Source organism: Tribolium castaneum, chromosome 3 (genome assembly GCF_031307605.1).
Source record: "Tribolium castaneum strain GA2 chromosome 3, icTriCast1.1, whole genome shotgun sequence".
NCBI classification, from domain to species: domain Eukaryota; kingdom Metazoa; phylum Arthropoda; class Insecta; order Coleoptera; family Tenebrionidae; genus Tribolium; species Tribolium castaneum.
In genome coordinates this window covers 24,976,794-24,997,668 of record NC_087396.1, presented here as the reverse complement: position 1 = coordinate 24,997,668, position 20,875 = coordinate 24,976,794, and the positions used below count along the sequence as shown (strand labels likewise).

Below are 20,875 nucleotides of genomic sequence, written 5' to 3'. Positions count from 1 at the left end.
ACTTCGTTCCATGCAACACCATTGCTTGTTATATAATCAACTAAAACACTAGCCTTAGCTTGTAAAGTTTTCGGTAACGATTTTAGAAAATTTTTGTTAAGATGATCGGCTGCTATTAACTTATTATTTTCAACATCAACATTTTCTTTTTCACCTGTTTCAATCATTGGTATTGTTACAGGTTCACGAAATCGATTTATCACTTTTAAATATCTTTGAAGAACTTGATTGTACAACGTCCATTTCTCGTTGTCGTCAATGTGTTTCAGTTCTATAATTCTTCACATTTCACGATCCAAATCATTTATGATGTTTGGTTGATTGCTGGTACCACTTTGCATACGTTCAAATACACCTGGATCAACCATTATCATTTTCTTAGCATGCTCCATTATCGTTATTTACGAAATAAATGACCCAATACACCCGATATTATTGGCGCTAACAATAACGGTAAGAAGGCACCACCTTTTTGAACAATCAACTTTTTCTTTTGCTGAACAGACAATTTTCGATTAACTAAATCCCTCAACACTTTTTTATGTTTTTTTAGTTTACTTTTTTGTACGATTCAATGGAACTTTACCCAACAAAGTATTATGAGCGCATTCACAAATACAATGAACCAGATTTTTGTCCGCTGTATTTAAAATTGATTTACGATATTCAGGTGTTGTTTTATGTAAGAATTTTAAAAGATCAGCGTTTCTTGCTAACGTTCGCGACATCTCAAATACAACTGAGAAATGAATAACACGTTTTTTAAATTTATACTTTTTTCATACGTCTCTTAGGTATATATGCAAAAGTAGGTGATTCATCGGGTAAAATGTTTGTACGAATACGATAATCATCGGACGTATCCTGTTTTAAATCGATTAACAAATATCCATGCGGTTTCATAGTCGCATCCTTATAAGCTTCTTGAAGAAATTTTGTATTTTCTGGAAAAATCTGTCGGGCTAAAAAATTGACTTGAGCCTTGTCACGGGGGTTTTTGAAATATATAATGTAGTTTGCATTCAGTGAAATGTCTCTCTGTCCTTTGCCTTGGTGGAACAGATTTTGCGTAATATAAAAAACACTAAGATTTCGATGATGGCTACCTTTTGTAAATATATCCACAACACCACCATTTGTTTCACGCATTAAATCATCCAAAATTATTAACGTCGGCTTTAAACCATCAAATTCAGTCATATCAGGCATACCTTGACGATACTCGATTCTTAAATTACTAACAATATCATTTTTTTCATATAACGGTTGCCATTCATCATAATACTATATCACACGATCAAAACTTGTATCACACATTGATTTCAAATGATTTAAGAACTGCGTTATAAAATGTGTTTTTCCACAACCTGAAGGGCAGTGACAATAGCCGTGAACGGTGCTTTAAAACTAAAAATGTTTCCGTACTTCAATGTTTATATACATTACGTATATATAGAAGGTCTTCACGGATCAATTTAAGTACATTTATTTATATTTTTTTTATTTAAATTTCGTACCGATGTTTGAAAAGCATCCCAAACGATATAGCGACAAAAGGATTATAGGATTTGCAGCGACAATTAGTAACCTAGACAGTCGTCTGTCTGGCTGTTTTGATGAAAGAAAAGATGATTCACCGAACCATTAGAAATCTTTCTCTCAAATTTCATCCCCTACCAACATCACCACCACCACCACCACTACCACCTTCAAACCCTTTTTTCCTCATTTTCAAAGCTGACTTTCGGCGACACAAGTACCTATACATTTTTACGTGCCAAGTGTTAAATTGTGTGACAAATGTTTGGTAAGTTAATAAATAAATACAAGTCTATTTTCGCAATATGAATTTATTATTATTAGATGGACAATGTGTAATCCTGTACTCCAGAGGGGAGTACCGTCTAACATTTAGGCGGTTCACCACGTATAGAGCGTTACAGGAGGAGAATATCCTCTGCAAGTGGTGCGCCAGGCTAGAAGAAAAAGTCTGGTACAAACATATGCACATTTATAATGTAACACTCAAGTGTACGCGGTGTGAAACACCTATATTACCCCGGACACATATGGGGTGTCCTAGACGGATACATTTAGGGCGGGAAAAGGTACCCTATAATTCCCTTTTACGGAAAATTGTGTTCCCGGAATCGGACGATGACCAGTCTGAAGAAGAAAGCGGCGTCGAGGATGTAGAATGATTGTGTGGGCGATTCTTAAATATATGTTTATTTTTAATAACGTTTTTATTGAACCTCTAATAACAAGATAAAGCTGATGTGTCATTAATTTTCCGTTAATTTGTAACTAATTTTGATATATTTTAATTTTTTATTGAAACCTAGGTGTAATTCCCCGCTTAGCGACACATTCAAATTTACCGCTAAAAAAAAAGTGATTTCGAAATTGAACACTAGATGGCGCAGAGATCTGTCACATTTAAATTTCCCGCTGAAAAACTTAAACACCAGAGGGCGCCGAGATCTGTCACATTTAAATTTCCCGCTAAAATGTTTGAACACCAGAGGGCGCCAGAAAAAGTTGATGATCCAATTAATTCGTCATTAATTAATTATCGAAGGTCAATTAAAAGAGAAAGTTTGATATCAAATTTCAATTAAATTAATCGGTCGTTATCAATTTAATTGTCATTAATTATCAATTAATATGTCATTAATTAGTCATTAATTCACTAATTAATTTTTAAATGGGTCCCCCTTTCTACTTTTGGAGTTCACCATTTCCGGTTCCGATGTGGTTGGCTTGGGCGTCGCTGGTATCGGTGAGGTCAATTCCGCCGGAGGCGGAATTCTGATGAGCGGAACTCTTTTTGGTTTTCGGATTTTCGTCCGATCCCCGATGGCATCAAAAGTGCGCTTTGTAGGCACAGTTTTGTGAGGGAGTTTTGGCCTGGACCTCACTTTGAAAATGGTTTGGTTCGTTTTGAGAAAAACGCTTTTTCACGCAAGGTGGAGCGCACAACTAGCACAAGTACAAGTCGCAAAGGGTTGTCGCTAATCTGAACAGGTAAAGGTTTAAAACTTTGACTGCTTGATCGAGACTTCGAAAATTTAATTTACTTTTTTCTTCTTTAAACGTGGGGAATGTTGATTTTTTGCACAGTTGGCAACATTACCCTCTCCTCCTCTACTTGTCTTTGACAGATTGACATTTATTGTAATTCTTCACAATTGTGTTATTTCAGTGAAATTGGCATGGTTGGACGTATTACGGTAAATAATGTCCGACTCAGAAACGACCCCCAGCGATTGTAACAGCCCCCAAATTCAAGAACTGAACAACTTGCGGCACCTCCTCAAATTACAACGCGACAGGTACACCCATCTCCAAATACTATACCAAGCTGTGGCCGATTTTATATCCACTGCTGGTGCCTTGAACCCTGAACTTGCAACCAAAGTGGAAAATATTTTACATGAGCAAAGTTGCCAGCAAGTTGATGTGTTAGACAATGAATACACACAGTTACTAGGATTACGATCTTCAGGAAACAGTGAGTTAAGCTTTAACGAAGGTCGCACTCTCAGAAAAGAAATAGGGCTCATTTTGGAGCACAAATACAAGAAAGTTTGTGACGAGTTTTTGAAAGCAACTTCGCAGAATGTGAACTCAGTGGATGGTCGTGACGGTTGTGATTTCAGTGTCAGGCCTGAAGATAACACGTTGGTGGTGTTGAAGAAAAAACTGGAGGAGCAACAGCAAAAGTATTTAGAAAATGAATTAACTAAAGAGAAGATTTTGGAAGATATTGCTAAACTACGACTGGAAAAATTACCAAAAGTGTGTGATGAAAAAATAAAAGAATGTCAAATAAGGGCCCAAGTGGGCGAACTAAGAACGAAACTTGCGTGCGAGACTTCCAGAATTGACGTATTTATGGAGAGAAGCAACTCGTTGAAAGCCTACAAGGAGCTGCTAAAGGATATAAAGGAGCAACAACTTGAATGTGAGAGCGAGATTAAACACTTGCAAAAGATGAGGGAGAAGTACAAACAAGTGGCCTGCAAGCAGTTTGATCAGATTTTGAAGTCCTACGTGGAATACAAAGCCGCGCTTTCAAGAAAGGTAAATGATCTATAAAGCTTATTATAAATAACTAACTATTTTTATATTATATTTCTAACACTTTTGCTACATTTTTATTTAAACAAAATACAAAATTGTAATACTAGAAAAACGTCAGAAGTCACAGTGATTTTTTGCAAGCAAAACAAAACAGGCACACAATTCTTTACAAAACCATTTTCTATTCATTAGTTAGCCTTTGTGATTAAGAATAGTACACGCAAAGTCTCGTCGATATTTCCCTAATCTTATGCTTAAGAGTAATACCGATTATAATACATGGAAATGATTATTTAAACAGATGCAGTAATTAACATTAATACACACAAGTATCTTATATTACATAGAACACATTTGTAGATTAAACAAAGTTGACTTATTAGAAGCCCTTTCATATTAAAGGTCTGATCATAGATCAAAATTGTTTTTTTGTTTTAGGGTGAACTACAGGCCGAGTCTGCTAAAAGTATATTTTTACTGTAGTTAAAAAATAATCACACAGAACTCACTACTGAGCGTTTGCTACTAAATTTTTTTTCTATGTTTTTATAATTATTACTGAAAAAATAGGTTTTTTATAATTTCTATTAATATTCTTAAAGAAACGTTTTTTTGTGCAAAAAAGACCTAAAAATAAGCTTATTCGTTGTATAGCTCACAATTAATTTTAATTTGCGATTAATTTGACTTTTGGTCAATTAAATGTTAACTTAATTCGTTAGTCAATTAATTTTTAGGGTTCATTGTGAGCTACATAAGGAATAAGCTTTGAAAAAGGTTTAATAAAAACCGAAACGTCAGCTAAAGTGGTAAATTTATTTACACCCAGTTCATTGCCCGTAACAACTTTAATAAGTTATAAGGAATAAACTTAATTTTTTATGGGGTTAGTAATATTTTTTTTAAATATTTTTTGGACAAGACATTTAAGTTTTAAGTATGCTGAGAACGTATGAAAAAATATCGTAACTTTCTGAGGGCTTTAGCTGTAACAATACATAGAAATATGAAAAAAAATCCGTGTCTTTTAAAACGAAAATGGAAAAAAAATCTTTTCATTTAATTTTGTTATTAAAAAATACGATAGCGAAGACACAAGCTTAAAGTTCGTGGACTGTCGTTAAGTTTTTTCAATTTTTTTTGTTGGAATATTTTAATAATTTTAATTTAAAAACACGTTGCTATAGAAAACATATTTTAAAATAGTGGTAATAATCTAGGATTCAGGTATTAAAAAGAAGGCTTAAAATGTTACCAACAAAAAACCTGTTAAAATTGGTTACAAATATTTAATCCAATTGTAAAAGAATATTTTATTTATTATTTTTCTTAAAAACTCAGTCCTTATTCCATGTTCAGTCTGTTAAAAAAATATTTTTTTCAAAAAATAAATGAAGTATTTAACACCAAATATGAAAATACAGTAAAAATCTACTCTTAAATTGTTATTAAATTATTGTTAAAGGAAAATAACAAACAAAATGTTTGGATTTCGGTCCTAAATAGTTGAATTTTGTTTTTTGAGAAAACCCAACATTCAAATCTCGTGAAAATATTCCAATTATAAATCAAAAAGAATAAATTGTTTTATCTAATAAAAAAGACACTGTCCAAAATTATATTCAACACAGTTTTTTCTTTAAATGCTTTGAAATAGGTAATGTTGCAAAAATGTTTTATTATGAAAATGTTACGGTCTTACGGTATTTTTTTCAGTGTTTCCACGTATTTTTTTATTAAAAATAAAGCTTTAATTTCAACTGTGTAAAGGTAATTCAGAATCGTAAGTTCTTTTTTGGAAGATGTTAATTGTAATTTAAAAATAGACTTTTCATACGTAAATTGGGATTGAAATTTAAAATAACAAAATACTACAGAAAACAAAAGCTATATACTTGATTACCACTGCTTTTATTTATTACCTAATTTTAATTAAAAAATATTTAACAACTTCAACATTTTTTTCAACAGCTGAAAAGAGTAAAATATTAATTACAACTTATTCTTGTACTCTGAAATACAATTTGTAACTTCCGAATAAAAAAAAATGTTTTCCCAAACCAAAGTAACTAATCTGAACTTCAATTGACGTTATTTGAAGTTGAAAAGAGTGTAGTTAGAAAGAATCACTTTGTTTATAATTTTTGATGAAAAAAATTGCTTTCAAATTTCGAATATTCACTTCAAATAGTTCAAAAAAACTATTTTTTTTTTTGTGAACATTATCAGTCAATTTACAAAAACAATAGAGTTTCTTATGCTTCTAACTTCTCGGCTGCAGATCTCTAAAAAAATGTTAAAAGGCTAAAGCTCATACTTTTTACTTTTAAGCTAAACTAATTTTTTGTTTTATACTTTTTCCAATTTCTTTCAGAACAAAGAAAGTAGTATTTGAATATCAGAAACCATCTTCTGAACTACAATTAATACCTTCTAAAATACTGAAATTATCGGAAATTAATCTTTCAGAATTAATCATTCTCAACTACAATTGGAAAAGATGTAGTACCATTCATAACATAACACTATTGATTTAACCGTGATCACTGATCAGACCGTTATCATAAGAATTGGTTTATAACTTTATTATTATTAGTATTGTGGTAATATGACAAAATCAAGGACAAATTTAATAAAAAGTAGATGAAAAATGCATTCAATGCATTTCTACAACGTAATAGCCTCTCATGAGATCAAAGACAAAATTTAATAGATTAAAAAACACCTGGAAATAACATAACGGTTTCTGGAACGATTTAGCCTTAGATAAATTTAATCGCTGATTTGTTTGGTGTTAGGTTACGTTAAATCGTTCCGGAAACCAATAAAGCAATACATTGTAACGTTTATAAAAAAAAACTTAAATTCTTAATAAAATCATGCGCGAAATATTTGGGGAGGGGTAGAGGTCGAACGGTCAGTAGGTGTTGAGAGGTCCAGTTAAGAACATCTGCAACAATTACCTGTGACCTTAAATTAGTTATTTATTTGTTAAAAATCCAACACTTAGAACGATCAAGCAACTTTTGAGGGCGCACACCACCAAAGTAGATTCATAACTTTAGTTTTTCCGATCCCTAATACCCCATTTTAGGCCCTCAACCCCAGTATCATCCTAAAGTCCGACACGCCAATGTCGTAACCGATCAGAGGAAAATCCGAGGTCCTCAAAGTTTCTGTTATTTCGTATCCGAAGGGTTCCCCTACAGTCGATTAGAGGAGGACTCCCTTCATCAAATGGTGTGACCTTCGGGAACCTCGTAAACGGCCAAGGACTGGACGCAGATAAGTCCCAGATATCAGTTCTTCGCGATTTTCAATCTTTTCGTTATAATATATTATTCGAATTTCCTTTCTTAAAAAAAAAATTATTTCAATTTTCAAATTTTCCTTTTTAAATTTCAATTTTTATGCAACTATTAATAATTTTTTATAACTTATAATTTCAATTAATGTGAGCGAGCGAATTGGCCAATTCTAACGTAAAGATTCGTGTCAGTAGTTGATTTAACCATCAGGTCACAAGAGTAACTTTTAATATACGGAATTTTAATTGATTATTCAATAGTTTTCTTATCTCCTTCTCAGTTGGGAGCTTCGTTATCGATAACTGAGTGGCGCCCTTAAAAGGCTAGGTTAAAAGGAATCTTGAACTCGCTCTCGGGGTGTCGATCATAAAACTGTCGGCCCGACCGGCTTAGGGTGCTTCAAATTCTGTGGTTAAGCTGATGTCACAACAAAGAATGTATTTGTGATTTACAACATTACCTACATTGGTCTTACTTGATATTTGTATGCCCAAAGAAGATGTTCCCAATTTGAACAGTTTTATTTTAAATTTGAAGTGTTTATTTAATGAAAAAGAAAAAACGTTCTAAAATACTGGTAAATCACGATAAAAAGAAACTAATTCAAGGCGTTCTCTGGATTGTCAATTTTTCGGATTACTCAATTAGTTTAATAAATATAATTTTAATTTAAGATTCGATTAACATATAGTCGAATTAAAAGATTTGACTGTAGTTAGGAACGTAGGTGTTATGCAATGAAACATGCGTAAAAAAAGATTCATATATTTTCAAAAAAAAATCTAAATACTTTTTTAACTAACAGAAATTTCTATATTTCTATCTTCCATTGCCTTTGGATCTAGCCATTTTATAAAATGTCACTAAGCACAAACTCCACACAATAGCACAGCGAACTGTTAAACAGTAATTAAAAATTACCATAGTTTTGCACTTCTTATATTAGCAGATGCTTCCTCCTACCACTTTAGGGAGATTACATTACAATGTAGGGGGTTGGTGTTTTCTCTTTTGAATAGCAATAACTATACTTTCCCAAGAATGTAAATTTTATAAAAACGAATAACATATAATAACGAATAACACTCTTAAATACCTATGGTCACTGGTAGAGTAGACAATTAACAAAAAAATCTTTAGGTCAAAGAACTCAATTCATCTTTTTTTACTTAATTTTAATTTTATTTTTTAATTACTAAAAAGTGTACTGTCAACAACAACAAGCAGAAATGTCAGTTGTTATTTACAAAAATAAAAAATTACGTTATAATTCAAAAACCAATTACGTCATTAATGTTGCTATACTGTCATAATCATAATATATATAGCATGCACACAACTGAGTCCTTTGAAAACTAAAACATTCCTTTTCAGCATATTATTTGTTATATTTAAAAAAAACAAAGTGTAAATTAGGTTTTTATTAAGAATAACAGTGTACACTGGCGAGCACTTTTGACATTTTACTGACATAATCGTGGGCAATACTACTCTAACCTTTTTGACAATGAAATGACAAATGTGTCCAAAATTTTTTGCTCGCTATTGTAGGTGTCATTTTTTGACGAAACAAAGTCGTGCGAATTTTTTTAATTCTATAATTATTATCATTATTATCAATTTTTACATTAATTTGTACAGAACACAATAGCTCCAAAGCGTTATAGTTTAGGAAATAGTCACGCAATACGAATTTACTGTTTTAAATTAAAGTTAGTAAACAAAGCCTAAAGTTAGTTAGGGTTTTGTTAGGTGCTTCTAGAAGTGACTTTTGATTTTTGAAAAAGAAAAACCAAAACCAATTCAATTTACGTTAACAATTTCTGGGTAATAGAAAATTAGCCTGGTGTGTGTTCACAAATAAAGTGCTTTCTAAATACCAGCCTTAGATAAAGAAATTATTAGATAAACAAGTTACCTATTATAATACCAATTATAAATAACGTGAAACCCTTAAATTATTATTAAGCGGATAATCCCTTTTCTGGTTACATGGTTTAACTTTCTCTGGGTTGGTTCTTAATCTCGACCAAATTCCTTTTTCAACGGAAACAAAAGTCATTATTGTTTCGATGAATAAGACTAACAAGAAAGTGAGATGTGACAAATCTAATCATTTTTAGCAGGTACCTACTTTTGGGTCTGTTACTCAGACCTAGACCCTCCGGTCCCATTGTAAATCTTTCTGCGGATTTGTCTAGTCAACTGCTATAAATCATCGCCCAAGGAATTTTGTGCTTCCAATGAATTAAAATTTTCGCAATATTAAGCTTATTTTTAATAACAGAAAAAAATTAAAAATACCAAGGTGTTTAAAATAACAATCTCTATCGCTTGGCCGGAGAGTTTTTTCATTTTGAAGTCTTGGTGTCTTAATACGTGTATTATTTCGAAATCGTGTTTATTTAAATAGCCATAATTTATTGAGCACTAGATTTTTTAAAATTTTCTAATGGCCATTTTGTAAATATCATTTCTAAGATACATTGAGTTTTGAAACGATGTTGATATCTTTTCAAATAACTTAATTACAGCCACAATTCTTTTACATTGAAAACGCCATAAGACGAATACGTTTAACCTAGCCTTAAGGCTCTAGACCCTCTGGGAGCTGGCGCATACGTTTTACGTGTAAACTGTTTTTAGCCGCAAATTTAGACTTGAAGAGTTTCTTGACATTTGCAGTGTTTCTTTATAAGTAAATGTAAGTCGAAGAGTCATTTTTGATTGAAATAAATGCCTAGATATTTTTTTATTAAATAAAATGTCTGTTTATGAAGTTGATACGAATTTTTGATAACGGTGCATTGTATTGAGAATTTAAAAAAAACATTTTATAGGAAATTTAAAAATACAGACCTGAGATATTTTAGATTTTTGTTAACTGTTCTTAATTGTTAGATATAATGCAAAAATTAAATTGTAAGTAGGCAACTTTTAATGCATCCTTCTTCGAATGCGTAGCTAGCTGGAAGAAGATTTATGACGGGTTTAGGACGCACCGCTGGAGGTAACCACCATTGGGGTGACCCACAAGATAATAATTTTATTGCATTTGTTCAAGACAGAGAAATGTATCGGCACAAATAGGAATTTTAGCGATTTCTCTAATAGTGGTATAAAATGAAAGCACATGATTTCGGAATTAACATTTTTTAACAAAATAATTAGGTACCTATAGATTTGCATTACGTTTTTTTTGTAGACACTGCTATCAACGTATCTTATGAGATTTTGAAATACGAGTAATCACGCTCGCTATTTTTTTGAATACTTTTAACAATAAAATTATTCCTGTTTTAAAAAAAATATAAAAAAGATGATTAAAACTTTGGTTGTACTTAGCTTCGTTCTGCACAGGTTTTGTGATAGAACTACTGAGCTCCCTCACCACGACAAGGTGTCAACCCACTGAGGAAGTTTTTTTTACTTTTATTGTTCATTCCGTTTTAGAACCCTTTCGTTGTTTTTTCCAAAAATTACGCATTATTTGTTTTCGACTTTTTCTTTTTTTTTGAAAAACTTAGTTTACTATTATTACCCATAATTTTAAATATACAAAGATTTCAACTATTTACAAGTGATATAATAAGAAATTAGGAAATACACTTACCAACCAGCAGTCGCAACAAATAATTAAATAAAAAGAAATAGATAAAATTGATATTCTGCAAAGTAACAAATTAAAAACTACAAATACCACTGTTTAAAAATTACCACTTATTACAAAACACTGTTGGGCAAGAAAGTGACCAGCACTCTGCAAAGACTCAAAGAGTAAAGAAGTTGTAGAACTATATGTTTTGATTATATATAAGTACCAACCACCACCCTAAACCCTCCACTAAATACAAGTCTTATGACTCATGAGCTTATGAAAAACTTTCTAAACTTTTTAATAAACATTTTTGTTTACATGTAATTTCAGTTTCAGGTACCCGATCTTTAGCAATGTTTACTTATATTTTAAAGAAATACACAAAATTTATATAACGTAAGAGTAACGCAGCTATATCTTCGCAAGCTAGTTATAGAAAAATTGTATAAATTTAATAAAAAAACGAGAAATAATTCCTAAATTCTAAAATAATACATAATTATAAAAGTATCATTTATTTTACTAGGCGTAACGTAAACAAATTATATCCCTAAGACTGGATCTTACAATCTCTCGATACGTTATTTGTACTATAATTATTACTGGGTATAGTTACAATAAATTTTTACAACAATGTATTTTTCAGAATTTATTACCTGGATAAAATTATCAGACGAAAAAGCGGGTTTAAAGAAGTTTTCATCATTTTAATGAGATATTCCTAGTAACTTTTTTAAAGTTAAACTGTTTTCTGAAAGAACAATAATGTTTCACCAATTAATTTTTTTATTTTATATTTTTTCAATGCAAGTGATCCAATTAGAAATGCACATGACACATAATATAGCGAACAGAATTCGGTTAATTAAAACATAAAACCCAATAAATAAATGGTGTAATGGTGTATTATTTTTTACAAAACTATGCTAGTATTTTATTATTCTTTAGTATCAAATTTTTTTAACAAAATAAAAAACGTATTTTTCACTGTATGTTGCTTGAATCTCTGAAATAAGAGAAACTATCGTGGGCGATAGTGGAATTCAGTTTGTTTACATTATTTGCATTTTATGAGAAGGGACAAGACACCCCGAGGCGAAGGTCGGATGCCTATCCGATGATTGACAACTGTCACTGAAAACAGGTCTAAAAAAAGTATGCAACTTGTAGTACACCAATTCTCAACAATCGCTTCGGTACCCTGAAGCGATTCTGAATTCTGGGAATACCCGAAGGTGTTATAATCATAACAAACACGCGTTATTTAAGTTATTATTCAAAGATTATTTAAAAATTGATACCTATTTGGTGATATAAACAATAAACAAAAACATACAAGTATAAAAATTACAATTTTAATAAAAAAAAACATCAAAATTAAGCAACATATAGGCTGACCCAGGGATTGGAAAACTCCGTTTTTGACTCTTAAATAATTGAGAAATAAATAGTAAAAATTACTTCCAAATATACAGAGTGTTTCCGAAATGAGCTACAATATAAACTTATGTTTTTTTTTAAATGAAACCCTAAATTTTGGTGCATTTGCATTAATAATTTTTTAACTTTAATAATAATTTTGATCTAAACTTGCATTGGTCGATTCTGTTTAGTTTTTAAAATAATTTATTTTTTTTGACGAAAACACGTTATTTTTAAATGTATTTCACAAAAACTAATAATCCTAGAAAATTTAGACTTTCACCATTTTAAATGTTAAAGTTTAATTTTTGGCAAAACTTTGAAAAATGGGTGAGCTCTCTTGAAAAAAAATCTGCGTTCATATATATTATGATCTTTTGGTCTGTTTCAGCGAAATTACGCAATTACTATAAAAAAAATACTTTCGAAAAATGTAACAGAAACCTAAATCATAGAAGACAAAAACAGTGACGCTAAAACTATGGAATAATTCTATTAAAACTATAATTTATTTTGTTGTGGATAAAATGCTCGAACAGATATTTTTTAAAAGTAAGCCATTCCCAATATTATTATTTCGATTTTTTTTAAATAAAAACCCCAATTTTTTTAGACGCATCCATGTAGTATCTGATGTATCATGGCTCAAAAAATTAAATGCTACATCATAATATTTCCACAATAAAAATATAAAAAAAATATTTAACAAAAAAAATACAATTTTTACATAGCCATCCTCCAACCTCTTCACAATGATAATCATGTAAACAAAATTTTCTTGTACTTCAGTCCAGAAAAGTTTGTAATAATGTACATTTATAAACAACTTCCGGACTAATATTTTTTGAATCTTTTAAATTGATTGTCAATTAAGAGAAAAACTAAAGGATTGGTTGCACTTTTGCATCAAACAAATATCAAACTATTTTGACTACAAAAAATTCTTAAGAAACATTAGGCTAATATGTTTCAATTTATTCCCACTTTCTTGTGATACTACTAACGAACATAATGACCAAATGTAATAATTTCTGCTTGTTAAGTAACTTTTATTTTATTTTAATTTAAATTCAGATATCCATAAGAATAACATTAAAGTTATTATTAGCTGAAAATTTTATTTAATGTTTAAGGTTAAATATATTTTGAGTAATTAGTAAAAGATGGCTTCATTTTTTAAATTGTATGTCCTTTCACTATGAACTTCTTTCTTTTCAGTGGTGAAGATCCTACTTTTCTAGGATTCCTAGTTTTTATAAAATATTTTTTTAAAGCGTGTAAAACATCAGTGTTCCAAAAATGCAAAAAATAGGGTGTTCCATTTAAAAAAAGTATTGTAGCTAATTTCGAAAACAGCCTGTATCTGCTCTTGAGAATAATTTTAAGTGAATCAGGGGGTCAGTATCTTCCAGTTTTTCTAAAAAACAAGATTAATATTTAATTTTTATATTGTGGCACATCCAAGTAACAATTTGGATGCTGTTTAAAAACCACCTACGGTTTTGTAAAAGTTTTATGAAGGTAGTTTGTAGTTAAGTTGCTGTAAAATAATCTTGTCTACAGGTATTGTCAGCCAATTCTTCTCATCAAGGAATATTAAAATCATAAATTCTTAAGATAGTTTAACAAAAGTTTTATAACATTCTTATAATTTCCTTGTAGTCATGTTTAAAACTTTTTACTTCAGGACAATTTTATTTGGTCAATAGAGGTAATAAAACCATAATTACTTCTTAAGTGTTTATTTAATCAAAATACAGGGTGCTCAATAACTGGCGCACCAACTCAGTGGTACGTTGTTGAGAAGCATGTGTAGATCACAGGAAAAATCTTGAAAAAATTCCTAAAGTCATATTTTAAAAAAATCTGGAGCTACAAACTTATTTTGTTAACTTTTTCAGTTTTCATTATTTTTTAATGTTTTTATGTTTCACACTAAGTAATCGTTTCCCAACACAACGATGAATAACTATTTTTAAATTTCCCATCAGACTTTAGCAGTTTTTTTAATTTAAAAAAATTATAATTTATCAAAAAAATCACAGTTTGTAGATGTGCCAACACTGGAAATTATTTCCTAGGAAACCGTTTCAAAAATAATTTATTTTTATTGTTGATCAAATTCTTTTGCGATCACGACTGTTAGACAACGTTGCCACATATCATTTATTTAAATTTCGTTATTTATCAATAACTTTAATGCAAAGATTTTTTTTACTATATTTACCTTTTTATGTGAGCAACTCTTTACCACACTCCATTGAGTTGGTGCGCCGGTTTTTGAGCACCCGGTATAAATCAAACAGTTACCTTTAAAATTAAAACTTAAACCAGCTCTGCTTTGAACACAGTTAAAATTTCTGACGGGAAACATTTAACCAGACTTATAATTTATAATAGAATCATCTTAAAACTAAGTTGTTTTTTAAAGGTTCTGTCTAGAAGTTTTTTTTATCTGAATAAATAATATGTCTTATAGCGGTTTTTATAAAAATTATTTACACTTAGCTAAAACTTATTTACTTACTTTTATTGAGAGTTAATTTTCTTCTAAATAATTTTACACTGATCATGTAGTTTTATGAATTCAGCAGACATATTTTACTGCTATTTGACTTAAAATTGAAAAATATGCACTTTTTAAACATTAAAGAAATGGTAGTAATTTTTGTTTTTTGCTTTTGTCAGCAGTAAAACTTAGGATATCACTCAAAAAATCTACTAGAATCAATTTAAAGAATGAACGCACATTTTTTTGCGTTTAACGAACAAACCCTTCCTACGATTTTAATGAAAACACAAATCAACATTAAGCAACACCTAGTAAGTATTTTAAAGAAAAAATAACTCGTGGTTATCAAATTTGAAAAAAAATCGACTTGGCAACACAAAAAAACTCACCAAATTTGATGTTATGGTTTGTCTGAAGCAGCATTGGTAATTTTTTACTTTAACTACTTCTGGATTTTCAAGCTGAAACTTACGCCAAACTATTCCTCTGAGTGCCCTGATGACCGTACACTATGAATTTTCTTGTGCAAATTGAAAATAACATTAGAAAAATAATTTTTATTTTCACTCACTTTTCACTTGAATCGCCATTTTTGTTGATTTTAAGGGATACAACGTTTGCCACCACGGTGTGCATGCGTTGCGTGTGCTTATTTCTGATTGGTTGTTATTGTTTAGCTTCAACAGGTAAGAATCGCACCTGCGTGTTTGTTATGATTATAACACCTTCGGGTATTCCCAGAATGAATTTAAATGACGTATTATACCTTTTTCATTAAAAAGTAGGTGTATTTTTTCATATTTTGCAATTTGAATTTATGTCACTGTGCTCTGATTGACGGAAGTGGGGATGCATTCCCGCATTTCCCTTCATGCAATTTACCAACAACACCGTGGTGTATATTTCCTTTTAGTTAGCTGGGGCGCAGCCCCAGCCTCCGGCCACGAATTGTACGGCGCCCTTTCTCTATAAAATACACTATTCCACGTGTCGAGTTCCACGGTTTCGAGTTTAATTGTTCGTGGGGTATGTTTATTTTTAGTTCGCTGGGGCGAAGCCCCAGCCTGTACCCTAAGACCTGTACGCGCTGTAGCTCCATAAAAATCACTATTCCACATTTCGAGTTCAACATTTTCGAGTTTAATCGTCCGTGGGGTATGTTTATTTTTAGTATTTTTACTTTAGCTACTTCTGGATTTTTGAAAATTTTTTTTTTGCATTTTGCTTTAAAAAGCCTCTAGATCAAAGATATGAACATGAAAGTTTGTGCAAATGCCCCGTTTTCGAAAAATTCGGCTTTGAATGACCTTGATCTAGACTTTTTAAATTTTATTAACACTCTAATAAATGGTATTAACCGTAAATGTAACTATAAATGAGGCAAGGCGCCTACAGATGATAGCCCGGAGGCTGGGGCTTTGCCCCAGCGACCTAAAAATAAATTTAGTTGAATCAATTTGTAAAGTTTTCTCTATTTTTGCCGATATCTTCTGAACGGTTAGTCGTAGCGATCTGATTCTTGCAGATCTGGATTCCGCCGGTCATTCTACGTTAGAAACACTTAATCATAAGAAAATAGCTCCAAAAAATTGCTTGTCAATGATGAAAATTTAGTTGAATAAATTTGTAAAGTTTTCTCTATTGTTGCCGATATCTTCTGAACGGTTAGTCGTAGCGATCTGATTCTTGCAGATCTGGATTCCGCCGGTCATTCTACGTTAGAAACACTTAATCATAAGAAAATAACTCCAAAAAATTGCTTGTCAATGATGAAAATTTAGTTGAATAAATTTGTAAAGTTTTCTCTATTTTTGCCGATATCTTCTGAACGGTTAGTCGTAGCGATCAGATTCTTGCAGATCTGGATTCCGCCGGTCATTCTACGTTAGAAACACTTAATCATAAGAAAATAACTCCAAAAAATTGCTTGTCAATGATGAAAATTTAGTTGAATAAATTTGTAAAGTTTTCTCTATTTTTCCCGATATCTTCTGAACGGTTAGTCGTAGCGTTCAGATTTTTGCAGATTTGGATTCCGCCGGTCATTCTACGTTAGAAACACTTAATCGTAAGAAAATAACTCCAAAAAATTGCTTGTCAATGTTGAAAATTTAGTTGAATCAATTTGTAAAGTTTTCTCTATTTTTGCCGATATCTTCTGAACGGTTAGTCGTAGCGATCTGATTCTTGCAGATCTGGATTCCGCCGGTCATTCTACGTTAGAAACACTTAATCATAAGAAAATAGCTCCAAAAAATTGCTTGTCAATGATGAAAATTTAGTTGAATAAATTTGTAAAGTTTTCTCTATTTTTGCCGATATCTTCTGAACGGTTAGTCGTAGCGATCTGATTCTTGCAGATCTGGATTCCGCCGGTCATTCTACGTTAGAAACACTTAATCGTAAGAAAATAACTCCAAAAAATTGCTTGTCAATGTTGAAAATTTAGTTGAATCAATTTGTAAAGTTTTCTATATTTTTGCCGATATCTTCTGAACGGTTAGTCGTAGCGTTCAGATTTTTGCAGATTTGGATTCCGCCGGTCATTCTACGTTAGAAACACTTAATCATAAGAAGATAACTCCAAAAAATTGCTTGTCAATGTTGAAAATTTAGTTGAATCAATTTGTAAAGTTTTCTCTATTTTTGCCGATATCTTCTGAACGGTTAGCCGTAGCGTTCAGATTCTTGCAGTTTTGGATTCCGCCGGTCATTCTACGTTAGAAACACTTAATCGTAAGAAAATAACTCCAAAAAATTGCTTGTCAATGTTGAAAATTTAGTTGAATCAATTTGTAAAGTTTTCTATATTTTTGCCGATATCTTCTGAACGGTTAGTCGTAGCGTTCAGATTTTTGCAGATTTGGATTCCGCCGGTCATTCTACGTTAGAAACACTTAATCATAAAAAAATAACTTCAAAAAATTGCTTGTCAATGTTGAAAATTTAGTTGAATCAATTTGTAAAGTTTTCTCTATTTTTGCCGATATCTTCTGAACGGTTAGCCGTAGCGTTCAGATTCTTGCAGTTTTGGATTCCGCCGGTCATTCTACGTTAGAAACACTTAATCGTAAGAAAATAACTCCAAAAAATTGCTTGTCAATGTTGAAAATTTAGTTGAATCAATTTGTAAAGTTTTCTATATTTTTGCCGATATCTTCTGAACGGTTAGTCGTAGCGTTCAGATTTTTGCAGATTTGGATTCCGCCGGTCATTCTACGTTAGAAACACTTAATCATAAAAAAATAACTTCAAAAAATTGCTTGTCAATGTTGAAAATTTAGTTGAATCAATTTGTAAAGTTTTCTCTATTTTTGCCGATATCTTCTGAACGGTTAGCCGTAGCGTTCAGATTCTTGCAGTTTTGGATTCCGCCGGTCATTCTACGTTAGAAACACTTAATCATAAGAAAATAACTCCAAAAAATTGCTTGTCAATGTTGAAAATTTAGTTGAATCAATTTGTAAAGTTTTCTATATTTTTCCCGATATCTTCTGAACGGTTAGTCGTAGTGATCCGATTCTTGCAGATCTGGATTCCGCCGGTCATTCTACGTTAGAAACACTTAATCATAAGAAAATAACTCCAAAAAATTGCTTGTCAATGTTGAAAATTTAGTTGAATCAATTTGTAAAGTTTTCTCAATTTTTGCCGATTTCTTCTGAACGGTTAGTCGTAGCGATCTGATTCTTGCAGATTTGGATTCCGCCGGTCATTCTATGTTAGAAACACTTAATTGAAAAGAAATAGGTCCGAAAAATTGATAGTCAATGATGAAAATTTAGTTGAATCAATTTGTAAAGTTTTCTTTATTTTTGCCGATATCTTCTGAACGGTTAGTCGTAGCGATCTGATTCTTGCAGATTTGGATTTCGCCGGTCATTCTATGTTAGAAGCACTTAATTGAAAAGAAATAAGTCCGAAAAATTGATAGTCAATAAGTAGATAACGAATGGGGGGACAACACATCACAACCTTGACCTTGAGTTTGACTCCGCCCATTTCCCCTCTCTTTCTTTCAAGGCTATTCGTTCTCTCTCTCTTACTTTTTCAAGGTCAACCCCTCTCACTTCCCCTCCACTTCAAGGCCAAGGCATTGTTGGACCTTGATGTTTTCAAGGTCAAGGTCATTCATGCTACTCCCCACTTTTGCAAGGTCAACAACTTCCCTCTTTACTTATCATTCAAGGTCACTGCAGCTAATATATATAGAATTCAATACAAATTCAAAAACAGTATCAAATAAGTATTTCTCAATATTAAAGTAGTAAAAAAATGTGGTATCGTTTTACTTGTGAAGGTGTCATAATAGTGGAAGAAACGTGTTTCCACAACCAGTTAGGACACATATCTTTGGAAGGTGGTTGGGAACGTTTCTTTAATAGAGTGGTTGTGCCGCTATGCCCCTGCTATGTAAACGTAGTGACAGAAATGTCAGATGACGCACACGCAAATGGAGCTGAGCGCTACCATAGTAAATAGCAGTGATAAAGGCTGCACTTATCATTTCTTAATACATTTGTGGATTCTCATTCTTTGCCTTTGATATTCTCGGAATTTTTAGTATAGTTTCCTATTTTCTTCAAGCTTTTCGGTGGTTTTGTAACCCTACTTTATCTAACCCTACAGAAGATGGAAGAATATGTGGCAAAATATGCTTAAATTTTCGGTTGTGAATAGATATTTGCCGAGATTTTCGCATATTCAGACATTGCAATACCCTTTTTCAAAACGAAATATAATTCAGCTTCTAAAGCCCCTTTGTGTTGGATTTAGACAAAAGCCTTGGTTTAACGAATTTAACCAGTGGCTTAACTGTGCAAAAAATGTGCACACGAGTTCAGGGATGCATATCATATTTTTTTTTGTTACAAATATCTAATAATGTGGACATTTCATTTCACTTTATTTGTTAGTTGTTACACAGTATAACTAACACAGAACTAAAAAAAAATGAGCAGAAATTTTGATTAAAACGCAAAACCTTTCTTTTCGGGCGGAAGTTTTTAATTGTTGCAAAATATTACCTAAATATTCAAAATATCGATTTTATTATTTATTTTAAAAACAAAAGCCCTGTATTAAAAAAGCATCTATCTGAAGTAGTTGGACGAAATTAAAAAACGGGTTTTGTTTTCGTACTTCAGATCTATCATTTGATAAGCGAAGACATTCCTGAAGTCACCAGATCATGCAAAAAAAACTGCATGCTAGAAAAAATTCCACTAAGTTATAAATAGTTATAATAAAGCCAAAATTTTTCACCAAATATATTTTTGTTTTTTTTTAATCATATGTATTTTTCTGCTTAATTTAAACTAATTAATTTATATTATTATGCTCATGCATCTTCGGAGGATTATTTACAATAATTACGTCTTTATTTAAGAAAAATCTGCTCTAAAAATTTTAACCTTGTAAACTTAGTCCAAGTAGTGCATTTTTTGACACAGATTATGTAATTTTTTTTCTAATTTGGTCAATTTTGGGTTCCAAAACAACAGTGTAAGACCTGTTAAACAAAGCTGAAGAAACATTATGTACCTCAACAACTAAATAAAAACAAGTTATTACTATCATAATCGAGAAATAAATATTTATGACATTTTAGCCTAAAACTTCCAAGAGGGAACAACCACCAGCTGAACCAGCTGAAGGTGAAAACGAGACAACCGAAAAAAAAATTACAAAACGCAATAAAGCAGAAGTGAGTATATGTTGCCACCAAGTCTTTTTTGTTTTATGAAGTGTATTTTAGCCTGTAAGCGTTGAAAATGTCGAGGAAACTGTTGCACCTAAAGCATGGGAAAACAAGGTATTTATATTTTACTTGAAGTGAATTTTTGTGATAATTTCCACAAAAAAAGTGTGGTTCAGTTCTAAATATTTTACAATAATTTAACTTTTTTAGGCTACATCTTCCAAGAAGGAAAATACTAAAGTACCACC

The 20,875-nt window shown here is 31.3% G+C and overlaps 1 protein-coding gene across 4 annotated transcripts in view; it reads left to right on the top strand.

Moving 5' to 3' along the window:
* Nucleotides 1-20,662, top strand: part of LOC135265580 (uncharacterized) — a 31,022-nt gene extending 10,360 nt beyond the window's left edge. Inside the window, exons 4-7 of one of the 4 annotated variants that reach the window (XR_010333300.1) lie at nt 2,734-3,027; nt 3,206-3,514; nt 3,663-4,086; nt 4,525-4,892. Coding sequence is in view for 2 of the 4 variants with exons in the window: in XM_064355321.1 (XP_064211391.1) it covers nt 3,241-4,086; nt 7,181-7,228 (894 nt within the window). In the remaining 2 variants the exon portion in view is untranslated. Of the gene's footprint in view, nt 1-2,733; nt 3,028-3,205; nt 4,087-4,524; nt 4,893-7,180; nt 10,902-20,537 lie in introns of those variants that run through there. The other 3 variants (XM_064355321.1, XM_064355322.1, XR_010333302.1) reach the window with 3 other exon arrangements.
* Nucleotides 20,663-20,875: the final 213 nt, after the last annotated feature.